The sequence below is a fragment of the Genypterus blacodes genome, unplaced genomic scaffold (assembly GCF_046128005.1).
Source record: "Genypterus blacodes isolate CSIRO-AG114 ecotype Tasmania unplaced genomic scaffold, CSIRO-AGI_Gbla_v1 ptg000158l_1, whole genome shotgun sequence".
Classification (NCBI taxonomy): Eukaryota; Metazoa; Chordata; class Actinopteri; order Ophidiiformes; family Ophidiidae; genus Genypterus; species Genypterus blacodes.
In genome coordinates, this window is record NW_027466959.1 from 205,947 (window position 1) to 221,463 (window position 15,517).

Sequence of the window (15,517 nt, forward strand, 5' to 3'; positions counted from 1 at the left end):
TACCCAGATTCCACTGTATCCTTGCAAATGGTGAATAGAACTCCATCATCTTACAAATTGACTCGAAATGATGAATTTGCAAGGTGTTGTTTTTTTACGGCTTGGGAATGACGTGTTTCATTTTACACTGCAGCCAAAGGAGCCGGATTCAAGGGCTTTCTAACAACATTACAGTCTGATGTGCCACATGCAGGATGCTGTGATTCAAGCAGTTACCCTCGTTGTCTTTGATATTTGCTATATTTTGGGAGCCGAGCCTTCATTAGTGTGGTATTTGTGTGTGTACCTATGATCAGTGGTCAGTTAGATTCCCTATGGGTGCTATGATTACTACTGGCACACACTGGCATGGTGCTCTTCTACATCATAAACATTCTGTAAGTTGATGATATGGAAAACAAGGATGGAAATAAAATGGGTTGGAATAGAATTTCTTATCGTGAGGAAATTGATGGTCTCTTTTATCTTCAATCCTGAAGCGGATGTCGCACACAGTTTTGATTATAAAGCCTCTCCCTGCTGGTGAGGTCAGAGAAACAGAGGTCAGGTAGATGTTCTGACAGGCCACAGTCAGGTATCAGGCAATTACATCACCTAAAGCCTATAAACTGCATTATATAAACAATAAACCACGGATAAACATACTATTACCTGCCATGTGGGGCTACAGGGTTAGGAGGCTGACTAAAGGTGGTGTGGTGGTGCAGTGAGGTGAAGTAAACCCATTAAAAAGCAGGATTAGCATCAAATACAAAACGCTGGGTTAGAACAGACAGCGCCACAGGACCAAGGCAGGTAAACAGTGAATATAGGTCCCAGCAGCTTCCATCTAGATCAGGGGTGTCAAACTCAGGCCCGTGGGCCAAATGTGGCCCGCAGTGTAGTTATATTTGGCCAGTGAGATGATGTCAAATGTCTGCTAGAGCTAGCCCGCTGGTATAAAGCGCATGCACCGCTAATACTACACATCCCAGAATGCTCTGCGAGTGCGTTCTCTGTGACATCACGAGCCATCTGGATGTGCTGAACCTGCAGCTTCAGGGGCGGGGCCGTGTCATCACACACACATGTACGCTGAGGTGAGGGCTCTTCAAAACTAAGTTGTGCCTGTGGGAGAGAAATACGCTGCAAGGAAACTTGGGCCATTTTCCGTGCCGCCAAAACATGAAAGAGCAGATCTCTACCTCCGTGTTGCCAAGTGCACAGTTTGCTGAAAAACTCTACGTAATCAGCACCGAGTTTACCCGGCTAGGTTTCTAGGCTGCTGCTTCTCACACCAGACTTCTTATTCCTATCACACTTTGACCACAAAGCATCGGTACATGGAGAGAAGGAGAACATGAGTAAATCAGATATGTGACAGAGATGGAGATCAAAGCCACGTGCCACTATCCTACAGAGCTTAAATGCATCTGAAGTCCAGATGGAGGACGATTCCACCACAGAGAACACAGAGAGAGAGAGAGAGAGAGAGAGACATCACTGGAGGTAATGAGAGAGGAACAGAGGATGTTTGATATTTACTGTAGCCTTCTTTAGCCCCGCCTACTTGTACCATTTCCACTATTTCACTTTTGTTATGTAGTCAGCAGCAAAGGGCTTGAGAATCATCTACAACTAAAACTCAGTGCAGCATTTGACACTTTTAAACTCCCCTCTGTGCTTATATGTGTGATTGAAACAGCATGGATTAAAGGGTTAAACATGATTGGAAAGCTCTGGTTTTGTTTATTAGATTACAGATACAGTCTTACATGAACAGAGCTCTGCACTCAAACCTGAAAGTCAAACATGTTTTCAGATTTGATACCAAACATGAAAACAGCTGACATGACCTCATCCCAACTTTATTATTGTTTTTGTTCCAAAGATCAAAGACAGAATTCAGTCCATTCATAAACCACAACCCAACATTTGTGATATTTACAGAGATCAATCAAACCTTTTGATTGATCACACTTACATGCAAAGACTTTACTAAAAGCTTCTGATTGATTGATTGATGAACAGTAATCACAGTTCTTAGATCAGTGTGAGTAAATTGTTGTGTTACAGCAGGAAGAAGCAACCAGAAACAAATATGATGTCATCAGAATGTGAAGAAAAGACAAAGTAAAGAGGGAAGATCAGCTGATCCTTTGTACTTTAGTTCCCTTAAACCACAGAAACGTTTCATGTAAACTCCTGCAGGTTAGGCAGAGTGACTGACAGCTGAGATGATCAGAGGGGCGGAGTTTCCACCACAAGGACTGAAGAATGGGAGGAGCTTATGAGTGAAGGAGCAGCCAGTGAAGGAGAAGATCAGAGCTGCAGCATCCACGTCATAGAAGGAGACCAGACCCTCCTCATAGTCCACAAACACGCCCACCTTCTCTGGCTTTGACTTTAGACTCAGAGGGACAGGAGAGTCATCATAAGCTTCGTACTCATCTACATTCCACAACCCTACAGTCCAGTAACCTTCCTGAGGCCTCAGTGTGATGAGTCCCTTCCTCTTGCTCGTCGCTCTGGTCACTCCTACAGCCCACCATGTCTTTCCTTTGACCTGAACCTCAAAGTAAAATCTTCCAGAGGAGAAACTCTGCTTTGCTAAAACAAAACCCCATCTATCAAATCTCTGTGGGTTGTCTGGGAGCTCTTTCCTCACATCACCACGGTGAACTTGTTTCTCATCATCAGACAGGATGAGTTGAGGATGAGCTGTATCAGGATCCAGAGTCACGTCCACTGCAAACTGCTGGATCCTCCTCAGCTCTACCTTCTTCAGCAGCTTCTTCACCTCCTTACTGATGGTCTCCTCCAGCTGAGCCACAGCTTTCACCACACTCCCCTCATGTGACCTTTGATGGACTCTGACCTGTGTCCAGTCCTTGGTGGGAGGAGCAGAGCTGATGGATGAGAAGCTCTGGAGGAGGTGGAGGTGATCTTCAGAGAGTAGGAGCTTCTCCACATCAGCAGTTCTCTCTCTCTGCCCAGAGAGTTCCTGCTGCAGCTCCTTGATGAGGTCTTCAGTCTGTTTCTCTGTGCTCCTCTGCTTCTCCTCCATGGTCTTCCTGAAGTCGGCCTGGATTTTCTCCACAAGCTGCTTCAGAGCGGTGAAGACCTGATCTCCATCTGCTCTCTCTCTGTCTGCAGCTTCCCTGCTGAGCTTTGCTGACTGTTTCATCTCCTGGATCTTCAGTAGTGTCAGCTGGATCTTCTGCTGAAGTTCAGCCACCATCTTCTCCAGCTCAGACTTCTTTCCTTCATATTCTTCTTCCAGAGGAACAAACTCATGGTTCTTGTGGTCTAAAACAGGACAGTGTGAGCACACACAGGTCTGGTCGGTCTTGCAGAAGAGCTCCAGAGGTTTCTTGTGCTTCTTACACATCCTGTCCTCCAGGTTGTCCACAGGATGGATCAGCTGGTGTGATCTCAGGCGTGCTGCTGTCAGATGAGGCTCCAGATGAGTCTCACAGAAGGAGGCCTCACACTTCAGGCAGGACTTGATGGCCTTTAGTTTGGTTCCAGTGCAGACGTCACACTGAACTTCTCCTGGTTTGGCAGCTGGTTCCTCTGATCTTCTGCTGGCTTCCTTTTGAGTCGACTGTCTGAACTCAGCGGCCATCTGAGATATGAACGTGTTCACGTCTAGCTCAGGTCTTCTGTCATAAAGCTTCTTACACAGAGGACACACACACTGGACGTTACTGTCCCAGTGTTGAGTGATGCAGCTTTTGCAGAAGTTGTGTCCACATGGTGTGGAGACTGGATCAGTGAAGACCTCCAGACAGATGGAGCACAGGAACTGATCTTCAGACCGCAGACAGCTGGCAGCAGACATGTCTACAAACTGAGAACAGACGAGAACATGAGTGAAAACATCTCTGGAGACACAAACACTGATTGTTGAGCAGGATGAAGAGTCTGGAAGTCTTAAAGCTCCTGAAGTTCATGTCAGAGTGAAACAGGAGAGACGACTTTGTTCTTGATGGATATTATGAGCAGACTGGGGTTTGTCCTGAGGGGGCGCTCAAGGACACGTCATGAAAAGACTTCAGGCTCAGCTTCAGGCTCAGCTTCATGAGGATTGATTGTGTATTGATCAGGACATGAAGCTTTTGTCCCTTTAGTTCTATTCAGACTGTTTGACTTTAAAGTTTCCCTTTTCACTCTGGAGCTGAACTTTGCCTTTTAATGAGGTCACCATGACTACAGGCTGCACTCACTTCACATCCTGTTGCCGTGTGTGCGGCTCAGAGCTGAGACTCACTTCTTTTTTTCTGAGACGCTCTTTTCTTTTCTTGAAGGTAAAAACTGCCGTGTGTTTACAAACACCAACGTGTGTGAACCAGAGCCAAGCCTTTAAGACTGAAGCAGTGAAGTGAGACGTGTGAGAGCAGCTCAGCCTGGACCTCATGCTGCTGCTGAAACTGACAAGATTCTGTCTGCACTCACCTGAGTTTGGCTGAGACGCTGCAGAGACGCTGCAGAGACAAACTTGGACAAACTTCTGATCCTCTGGCTTCTCTTCTGCTTCAGTCGAGGCTCTGCTGGACTCTGACTGACTGACTTTCGTTTCAGGAATATGACGTTGCAGCTTCTGCTTCCTCCTCTCATGTTGCTCCTCTTCCTGTAGCTGTTGTTGCTCCTCCTCCTCCTCCTCCTGTAGCTGTTGTTGCTGCTTCTCTTCCTCCTGCAGGTATGGAGGAAGGTTCTTCCTTTTTACAGACTTACACACGATGCAAAGTTTCTGGATTGTTTGTGTGTGAAATGATCGTTCTCTCTAACTGTTGCTCACTTTTGAAATGAGGCCACTCAAGTGTGTAGTTTTGAAAGTTTACTTAACAATCTGCAGGATCTGTAAGACATTGAATACAATCAGCACTGCACCTCAGCTCACTGTCTTAAGATAAGAGATAAGATAAGATAATCATTTATTCGTCCCACAGCGGGGGAATCCACATGTTACAGCAGCAAAGTCTAAAGTGCAAAGCAATAAAGAGCATTAAGATAAAATAAGAGCCTGTTTATAATATTAAGCTGTGCTTGTTCCAGACTTAATGTTTAAGCTAAACTTAAGTTTGTTTCCATATGAAAAAGTTGATCATCATATATCTGGAGAGAAGGGAAAACTGGACAACTGTAGTCCATTTTTCAAGAAATATGGAGTCTGGCCTGCGTCCCAGTTTGTTCATTTGACCCACTGTGTTTTTGAGTTTGACACCCCTGATCTAGATGATGTGAGATATTAATAAGTGCAACTAACATCCAAGTACCTGTATGAGTGCATTATTTACATTTTGTACTAACATCTAATCATCTAGATCACATTACACACCGACTACAAGTTTGCAAGAAGATGCAGGGTGTATTCATGATTGTAGGCGAGAGCCCTAAAGCAGACTGGGACATGTTGGTGAAAGCAAAGCAGATCTGGTGGGGATACAGTATGTAAAGAGCTGATTAAGGCATTTGGATCAAGTGTGCATCAACACATCCCAGCCTCACCTTAAAGCAGGCAGAGGAATATCACATCCTGGGGCCTTTTATCTCACCTTGGCTTGGGTGTGAGTATAATGATACAGAAACAGGCAATTGGCTTGGAATGGATCTGTGTGATTCTGCACAGGAGTGGGAAAGGGAAACAGCTTTTCCAGATCCCATTTCACCAACTCCTTACAATTCCCTCATGGACCATTAGAAGTTAATCTCTGCCTGAAATGTGTACGGTTCTACATTGTTATGATGTTATTGTATTCAGAGAGCCAGAGATGGTGCATCATGGTCCATGAACCACTTAGAGACGTTGGTGCAGATAAGCAGGTAGAGAATAAGCACCACTGTGTGATATAATGGATACGTCTCATCTTGGTTGAAACACCTGCTGTGATTATCTTTGCTGCATTAATCATCAACACATTGGTTTGATGTATTTGTTGGCTGAAGTTCTGCTCACCGAGGACGGCCTCTGGTGCCTGCGTTGTTATGGTGATGTCTGCTAATGAACTGGACATGAACATAATGGCACCTACAAGCATTTGAAATGTATCAAAGAGACAACGCGGTGGTTGCTAAGGGTCACAGGAGGATAATTAACATATCACAGATAAGAGCGGGTACACAGGGCCTCGTGGTCACAGAGGGAAAGTGTTAGTCGGGTCTTTAAAGCCTGTCAGATCCTGAGTGGGTGGCACTTCAGGGGCACGAGGAGCTTCTGCAAATGTGTGGCTGTGATATTTCCTGAGGTTATAAAGTCAAAATGATTCCAGCAGGTGTACTGTGATGCATTTCAATCATGGATAACATGTCCCTGTGTATCAGAGCAGCAGGTTCTGTGAGCCTCACACCTGTGGGTGTCAGACCCGTGTTCCTGACGGCAACGCCCACTTGTGTCGGAGGAGTTCACGCTTAGAATGTCACCAGATTTGATTTCGTTATGGTTATTATTGATCTAGTAATTTCCAATGGCTGACTTGTGTTGGGTTTGTGGGGAATGAGCAATTTATGAGCTGTTCAGTCAGAGAAACATGGAGCCATTAGAGCCAAACACATCTCCCTACATGTGATATCAGTGTTCAAGTGATTCTCAAGGTCTTTAATGAGGCGAGCTCTTTGTGTGGCTGCTTGTAGAGGGAAGGGCATCGTTTGTTGAACAATGTGCAATATGTTGATGTCAGCATGTAAACCCCCGCACACACACGCATAACGCTGGAAGTGTTTGGCCAGAATTCAAGGACAGCAGCCCTTAAAGAGACAGTGTCTAGATTAGAATGAGCTGTTTTCACTCCATGTGCAGAGCAGTGTTGCTAAAGTATAAGTAAATAAGTACAGATATTTCATGAGTAAACTTGTGGCTGATGGACAGAGTGACATTGTTGAGCCTCTTCCTTCCTGTTGTGCCTGCAGGACTCCAGCAGTGAGACCAGCATCTCCACCTCTTTAATTACTGCCCTCAGCTCAGTGGCAATATTCTTAAGGGGAGATTTGCCCTTTAGTGACCTTGCTGACTGTGCGGGGCTCACCAGCCTGGGTATGAACTGGCTGTTGTCCCATTCTGTCGTGATCAGCAGGGCTGGAAGCACAGCCTGTGCTCTGTCCAGCCAGTAAAGAGTGCAGCAGACGCACGAGTGGCTGGGGGGCGACTTTAATGCCAGCATTAACAAGATCTTCCATTCTTTATGTGAATCCCAACAGGGGTGATGACTGGGGCAGAGGGAACGGGGGGTGGGGGGTGACAGGTGTGGGGACTGGCTCAGACGCTGGTTAGCAACAGGCTGACACTGAAGTGGTGGTGTTTTCTGTTGAAGCAGCACTCTGCCTCTTCCTGCTGCGTCGTGTCAGAGGAGCGATGCAGGTCGTACCAAAAAAGGTGAATTAATAATGTGACTCCAGGGAGACAAAATGAATGAAGTGTCGTCTGTGTTTATTCCCACCAGATGTCCGGGGTTGAAGCCGTTTGAACTAAGGGCTGTAGTTGTTGGTTGATAGATCTCCCAGATACACCAGACGCCTTTGTTGGTTCAGTCTCACAGTTTGGGAAAAGTTACAGTCTCACTGAGAGGCAGCAGCACATTTAATTATTGATGATTTGTGTTCTGCTGAGCCAAATCACTGCTAGGTGACACCAGAAGTATGTCATGGGGCTCGGAAGAGTTTTTCTACAGCAAATATTCAAGTATAGAATCTTCTGTTAAGATGACAAGTCTGTACAGCGAGTCCAAGGCAACCTGCTGTGTTCCTGAGTTATCACCTAGCTCGAGGCTCAAAGTGGGCGATCAGGGTCCAGGGAGGAGAATCTCATCCATGTACTTATAATTCAGTTCTTAGAGGGAATCACAGCTCAGAATCCAGCCGATGTGGCAGAAAACCTCAAGAGAAAACGCCAGAAAATACTTAAATGAAGGCAAAAGATACGGCAAAGTGGAGAGGGAGAGAAAAAGCATCTGCACTGTGGAGCCTCTGAGTCCTTGAGCTCCAAAGACATGTTGGTGTATGTGAGTGTGTTAGTCTCGATCTCTTAACCCTGTCATAGACTGCTGATCTGTGCAGATTGGGCCCTGGCTCTCACCCAATGCATGCTGGGATAGAGTCCAGTCCCCTGCAACCTCGCACAGGATGAGTCGATATATTGATAGATGGGTGGCGTAGTTTCAGTGTTCACCCACACACACGCCAAATGATCCTTAAGCCAAACACAGCAGATGCTCGGCGGCCTTGAACGCCTCAGCTCTGCATCCTGGCAGTTTAGCAAAATCTTATAACCTTAAATGTGCAGATGCAGGTTAAAATCACAAAATGGACACCAGGCAACAAATGGACCCAAGTTCCAGAACACACAAAGACCTGGCAACAAATATGAGCGTTTCATTTGAGACCCCTGAGGCTGTGTCCCCCTCTAAAGCCCTCAGCAGGTTCATCCTGACCATCCAAACCTTCTGACAGCTTCCTGTTAGCAAGCAAACAAATCCATCAAAGGCTGAACACAAAGGTAGTCATTTGAGTCACACGGGTGACGAGTGTGAGGTTGGTGGTTGAGTCCTAACGAGAGCGGAGTGCTGCTCTGACTCGCTCTGATCTGCCTAACCATCTGGAAAGTGACAGTGTTTGGGGAACGACTTTGTGCGCCTCAGCCAAACGCTGCTGAATATCCTGATCTCCATATTGATTTACGTCTGGGGTGAGCAGGTTAATTAAATGTGAATAGTGTGGCAGAAACATTGTATCGAGCAGAGAGCAAAGGTAAGCGGAGCGACTCTTTGAGTTGCTACAACAGCAATCAATGCAAAATAAAGGAGGGAGCATCTGTCATCGTGCAGCAAACGGATAGATGGAGGGAGGAGGTGCAGCTGGTACAACACACTGAGGCTGGGGTGGAGGGTTTAGTTAGGAACTGGTCATGAAAAATGGATTAACACAGACAGGAAGAGGAAGTTACTGACACAGGGGTGACCTGAGGAAGACGAGGAGGAAGATGGCAGGGCAGATCAGGAGAAGGATTCTAAAGGACTGCATGAGCTTTGGTCTCGAGTCCCTACATTCAAACATCGAAGGCTCAGAAATGTACACAACTGGAAAATGCTGTATTTTAACGCTTGGCTTGTAATTATTCAACCAAGTCAATGAATCAACCTCGTGCTGGGTTACAAAATGTGAAAGCTGTGTTCTCATATTTAACACAAATCAGCTAACAGCAAAGGTGCAAGCTGGATTGAAGCACGGAGACGTAGGTGTGTGTGTGTGTGTGTGTGTGTGTGTGTGTGTGTGTGTGTGTGTGTGTGTGCGCATGTGTGTGCGCATGTGTGTGTGTGGGTTTAATGATGCATGCGTGTCTAATTGGAAGGTGCAACAACAACAGGGTGGCAGCTCATTAGTAAAACAGGAAGGCCTCCACTCAACTCCATACTTAACTGAACATCATGCTTTTCATCCAGAGTGTGGAGTGTGTGTGTGGTAAAAACACTTCCCCACAAGCTGTACTCAGAAACACTTTCCCCCAGTCGCCCTCGTATTTACAGGGAAGCCAGCGTCACGTAAACGTGGCGTAACGGGCGAGTGACGCTGCCGGGAGGCGAATGGTCCGACGTGCTTCTGTCTGATCTGAGTGCAGCTTCCTCTCTCAGGTGGAAGGATGAAGGGAGAGATAACACTGTCATGGCAGATTTTGTGTTCTAAATCATCTTCTTAGTGAAGTGCACTCCAATGCAGAGTCAGAGAGCAGAAACCTGGGGCTGATTACTAACAGTGACTTGACTTCTGAAGAGCGAGTAAAGAGGCAGGAGTCTGTTCGTCTGCTAGCTGCCGCACTCAAGCAAAGCAGAAATGGATTTTTGTTTCCCTTTTTATCTCGTCTGCTATTTCATCCCCAGTCAGACACTTTAAACTCCAAAGGGTCTTGTCTTCACTGCAACAGCCACTAGTTTAGGATGCAAAGTTCATGTTGTGTCTCTCTAATTAACATCTCTAGATCAGGCAGGTCATTCCTCCATCTTTACCCATATGGGCGTCAAAGTCCACCAGCATAACTACGAAGCCTGCAGCTGAAGCCCCCACCAGGACCCCACCGGAGGCCCACATGTCTGCCTGCAGCCCGACTGGCCACCGAACCAGTGTGTGTTCCCTAGTAGACGACGAGGCCGTAGTTTTGCTGGGGGTCTTCATCACTCGTGTGGCCTCCATGAAGGAGGCCAGCAGGCTGTGGGTCAGAAGACTCACAAAGGGGAAACACTTCCAAAAGGTAACTTCACATTTGATTTAAAGTTGACTTTTGCTGGAATAGACGTTGCAGGGCTCAGAACATCCGAATGTCTGCAGCCGCTCATTAATGCAGGTCTGACAGATCAGAGGGAGCGAGTGTGTGGCAGTTTCTCCATTGCTCCAAGCGCTGTGTGATAAAAGAACGCAGAGAGACAGTGATGGATATAGATTTGGAAAAGGAGTTTTATCTCGAAGCCACTTTCATTGAATATGTGACGTAGAAGACAAGCGGACGTTTCAATTCAAAGCAGATGTTTCAGATTAAGGTGAATGTGTTCAAAGGATATCTTTAATATGTTCTGGGCTTTAGGTGGGAGACGAGCAACTTCCTGGGGTCTGGAAGGAAACGTCTTCATATTCAGACTCAAGGAGACTCAAACTCATATGGAGACGCTAGAGTTCTGATTTATTTCTTCCTATTAGAGTGAGTGAGTGAGTGAGTGAGTGAGAGAGGAAGAGTGAGAGAGAAAGAGTGAGAGAGAGAGAGAGAAAGAGAGAGAGAGAGAGAGAGAGAGAGAGAGGGGGAGTGAGACGGAGTGTGTGTGTGTGTGTGAGAGAGTGAGTGAGAGAGGAAGAGTGAGAGAGAAAGAGTGAGTGAGAGAGAGAGAGAAAGAGTGAGTGTGTGGTGAGAGTGAGAGAGAAAGAGTGAGTGAGAGAGAGAGAGAGTGAGTGTGTGGTGAGAGTGAGAGAGAAAGAGTGAGTGAGAGAGAGAGAGAGAGAAAGAGTGAGTGTGTGGTGAGAGTGAGAGAGTAAGAGTGAGTTAGATGGAGTGTGTGTGTGTGAATGAGTGAGTGAGAGAGGAAGAGTAAGTGAGTGAGTGAGTGAATGAGAGAGAGAGAGGAAGAGTGAGAGAGAAAGAGTGAGAGAGCAAGAGTGAGTGAGAGAGAGAGAGAGAGAGAGAGAGAAAGAGGGAGTGAGACGGAGTGTGTGTGTGTGAATGAGTGAGTGAGAGAGGAAGAGTGAGAGAGGAAGAGTGAGTGAGTGAGTGAGTGAGTGAGTGAGTGAGTGAGTGAGTGAGTGGGTGAGTGAGTGAATGAGTGAGTGGGTGAGTGAGTGAGTGAGTGAGTGAGCGAGCGAGTGGGTGAGTGAGTGAATGAGTGAGTGGGTGAGTGAGTGAGTGAGTGAGTGAGCGGGCGAGCAAGCGAGAGACTTGTTATGGCTATTTTGTATTCCATCAATTATTCAATAACTGTACAGCAAGAAGTGAATGAATTCAATGAACAGATGTGTGAGTGTCAATATAAGACTAAGATCAACCAGCCGGTGCTGCAGAGAGCATCAGAGTGTCAAAGTTGGAGTGCTCTCTGGAAATGGCTCCATTATGCTGCGCTCTCATGGAGACGCTCTCACCACACGCTAAACACTCAAGACCTTTACCCAAACACACACTCTTCTCTTTATAAATTGCTCGTCTTCACTGTCGGTGTTTTTAGAGTAGAGTGCAACATTTTAGTGGCTTGTTGCTTCTTTTGTCTGTTTCTCCCTCTGAGTACTGAATTAACATCATAATTACTATTCATGTTGTTTTCTTCACACAATCAACTAATGTGTTTGTTTGTGTGTGGTGTGTTGCAGTCCGCTTCTTTCAAATGAAGGGATTGAGTTCATAGAAAGATGCAAACCAGACAATCACTGCAACATCAGAGGTATAAACTGGAAACTACTGATTGTTGTTATTCTGGATGTTCTCTCCAAAGGTAAATGCTCACACAGCTCAAGCACCAACACTTATCAGGCCAACTAAGAGGCCCTAAAAGCACAATATCTCCTCTTTAAGGTAGAATTTTAAGGTTATTGAGTTGACCATATTCACAATATTAGCTTTTATCAACAACAGATAGCCGGGGTGTCTCGTATTAGTGAAGAACAGTGTGCTCCCCCATTAGCTCTCATTAGAAGGTCACTACTTGCAGATTCACTGAAGCCTCTCTCCGCTGTTTCTCTGCAGCAGCGTCGGCTTCCACTGCACACCTTTCTGTGCGCTGTGTTTCTTTCCCAGAGTGAATTTCTAGAATATGGTGACACCTGTGCAACAAGTCACAAACACGGTGCTGACACTTTGACACACACGGCCCTAACTCCTCTGTGCCATGGTGACTGCTCACATCCAGGGCAGCAACATGGAGCTCCCAGTGGAATACCAAACCAATCCCTGCGTGACAGCTTGACAAATCACCTAGCAAGACACACCCTTGGAATTTGCAACCATGTAGAGGCGTCTAACTGGAAGGATCACATTCAGTTTGCATACAGCGCTGTCTCCTAGAGAGGGAGGTTATCGCCCTGCACCTTTAGTGTTTGTTGACCCAAAGGAGCAGCTTTTGGGCGTCCATCTTGTTCATCAGTGCCACAGATGCCCGTGCTGAGTGAGGTAACGCATCCCTAAAGGCTGCAGCTGCTAATTCACCTCAGAGGATTCACCGGGTGCTGGTATTGATCTGTGAACCAGGACTGTGCCCGAGAATATCATTCCCCCCATCAGGCAGACAGTTAGGCGACACTGCAGAGACGATGACTTTGATGAGTGGAGCTTTGAAGTCAAGCTTGATATTAAATCCAACTGGAGATTCAGCTGTAGGTCTCAGCCTGCAATACAAGACGGCAATATAAGTATTATATGTAAAGATTATTCCTTTAAAAGTTCACATTTTGAAGATGAGACGATTTCTATTGACATTAAGGGAAATTAACCTCTGTGCAGATCTGTGCCTTTCTATTGTCTTTGTTGTGAAACCATTAAAATTAAAGGAAAATGTCCATGAAACATTGCACATTAAACTATATATCTGCAGCAGCTTCCTCTGTACCTACTATGTTGAATATGCAGCCCTGGATGAAACCTTACAACATTGCATCAAACTGAAAGCTGCTAGAAGTGTTGGTTCAATAAGAAATGAAGATCTGACTCATACGACTTCATTCCACAGTTTGGATGCCTGAGGATTTAATTACAGAGATCACATGTAAGAGCTAAGAACACACAGAACAACTACGTAAACTGGAGCTCTGTGATCAAATATATAAATCTAAATGAATAAATATCTCAAATAGTTTGGATTTACCTCGGATACATTTCCATTTCTTTAAGAAGCGGTGATCAGAGAGAAATATTCCTAACTATGGTGATGTAGTTGTGCCTGCAAAGCATCATGGGAGAATTCAAATTCACAGGATGGGCGGACATGTGTACAAAACAATGGAGGCTTCTCTTCCTCTTGTCTTTGTCTTTAATTGCTGACATCAGTGACTCTGCTGAGTAACATCAGATTGCCCTTCAGGGTAAAACATGTTTCTGTTCATCAGAACCTGTCAGGATCTGCATCACTACAGGAGACTGAACAACGCAGGAGGGCCGTATGAACTTTATGTTATTCAGATCAAGGACACACACACACACACACACACACACACACACACACACAGGCTTTCAGTGAATCAATTGAATGAACCATATTAATAAGCATGACCTCTGATAGAGAAGGTCCTTACTTAATGCTCTTTTCTTTCTTTTTAATTTCAAATAAATGCTTGGTTCCACATAATATGAGGTTCAGACTAAAGATGTTTTGTTTTATTATAATAGATCATGTTTGGATTTTGGCTTTTCCAGTCCATTTCCAAACTATTAACTAGAGATTTGTGCTCATAGTGGAGAAACCCGACACACCTACACAAGCAGACTGAACTGTGTAAGAACTTCACTTTTACTGATACAATACAACTTTATTTATGCCCATGGGGAATAAATATTGTATTATTATAATTACAATCATCATAATATTATATTCCATGTGTTGGTTGTGAGCCAAGCTGTTCTGCTCAAAACAGAGCAGCTTGGCTCACAACCAACACAACCAACACAACCAACACAACCAACACAACCAACACAGGCCAAACATGTCAATAAATACATAAATAGATAAATAACACGGGTTGAAACCATAAGAACTACTGGAAAAGATTTAAAGATCCCTGTTAATGTAGCGTGAGTTGAGTAAGGGAGTTACTCTGGAACTAACAACCTGTGTGTGTGTGTGTGTGTGTGTGTGTGTGTGTGTGTGTGTGTGTGTGTGTGTGTGTGTGTGTGTGTGTGTGTGTGTGTGTAGAGCAGGTGATGCAGCGCGACGCCCTGAGTGTGTGTTCACCTGACAGGAGGAACTTCAGATGTTCATTGATTTCTTTAATGATTTGTTGTTCCCAAAAAGAGCTGAGATCCTCATGTTTCCCACCCATAATCTTTGAACAGATCTGAACAATGGCTGCTCCTCTCTTTCCATGGGAGAGGGAAAAACCAGGGAGCAAAGGATTGACAGAAAGCACAAAGAGAAGCAGAGCTGAAGGAGGGAGAATTCAGTTTGCACGCAGGTGAGTTCCACCTTTCACAAGGTTTCATACTCTGATACTCTGAGCCTTCATACTGTTACTACAATGAAGAAGAGGAAGAGGAATATGTTTTATTTTTCCTCCTTTTCTCGATTTGTTTTAACTGATTTATTGATCCAAATTCTTCCATACACCATCGCTCACTTCATTCATTCTAATACGTCACATTTTCATTCGATTTCTGGTTATAATCTCACACCAACATTTATTTATTAAACAAAGATAGATAGATTGAAAGGTTAATTCAACTTACAACAACAGACTGATTCAATTATACATAAGATAATTGTGCTTAAACAGCTGTTGGTGGCTCTATTTCTTGACTTTTCTATTCATTTTCATGACTTTGCTGATGTTACCCATCATGCATCAGTTTATAAACATTTCCTTGCATTTCAGCCCAACAGTTTTGGAAGCTTTGGAAACTTTCATATCTCTGATAGAATTCAAACACAGTTCTGCGGCTTTGAACAAAATGTGTCCTGAAACTGTACGTCAAATGGCTTGTGTTCACTCAGTGTGCATAGCAGTGATGTGCTAGGCTGAAGTGGGTATGAAGTTGTATATCACTATATTTAATTTGGAATATCTGTGTGTGTGTGTGTGTGTGTGTGTGTGTGTGTGCGTGTGTGTGTGTGTGTGTGTGTGTGTGTGTGTGTGTGTGTGTGTGTGCGCGTGTGTGTGTGTGTGCGTGTGTGTGTGTGTTGTTGTGTTTTTTTAAACAGCACATCTACACCTTTTGTTTTATGAGAAGTACTAAAGCTCATAAACAAGAGAATACAGAGCGAGCGAGTCAATCTGAGGGCAGCCATGGTGGAATATGTTGTGAGCTGCATGAAGGCTGTGATCGTTCTCAGCACCCTGCATTATTCAGCTCCTCTCTCTCACACTGAGCCTT

At 45.0% G+C, this 15,517-nt stretch overlaps 1 protein-coding gene and 1 long non-coding RNA gene across 3 annotated transcripts in view; one reads left to right on the forward strand and one right to left on the reverse strand.

The window, feature by feature from the left end:
- The window catches only part of LOC143013758 (uncharacterized), a 34,874-nt gene that overhangs the window by 15,925 nt on the left and 3,432 nt on the right, over nucleotides 1-15,517 (forward strand). Inside the window, exon 2 of one of the 2 annotated variants that reach the window (XR_012965215.1) lies at nucleotides 14,483-14,601. This is a non-coding gene — a long non-coding RNA (uncharacterized LOC143013758). Of the gene's footprint in view, nucleotides 1-14,114; nucleotides 14,602-15,517 lie in introns of those variants that run through there. The other variant, XR_012965214.1, reaches the window with a different exon arrangement.
- On the reverse strand, nucleotides 1,709-4,599 carry LOC143013694 (E3 ubiquitin-protein ligase TRIM39-like). Its single transcript, XM_076167342.1, has 2 exons — nucleotides 4,438-4,599; nucleotides 1,709-3,832 (listed from the first exon to the last, which is right to left on the reverse strand). Exons 1-2 carry the CDS (start codon nucleotides 4,597-4,599, stop codon nucleotides 2,192-2,194), a joined length of 1,803 nt encoding a protein of 600 aa, XP_076023457.1. The 3' UTR covers nucleotides 1,709-2,191.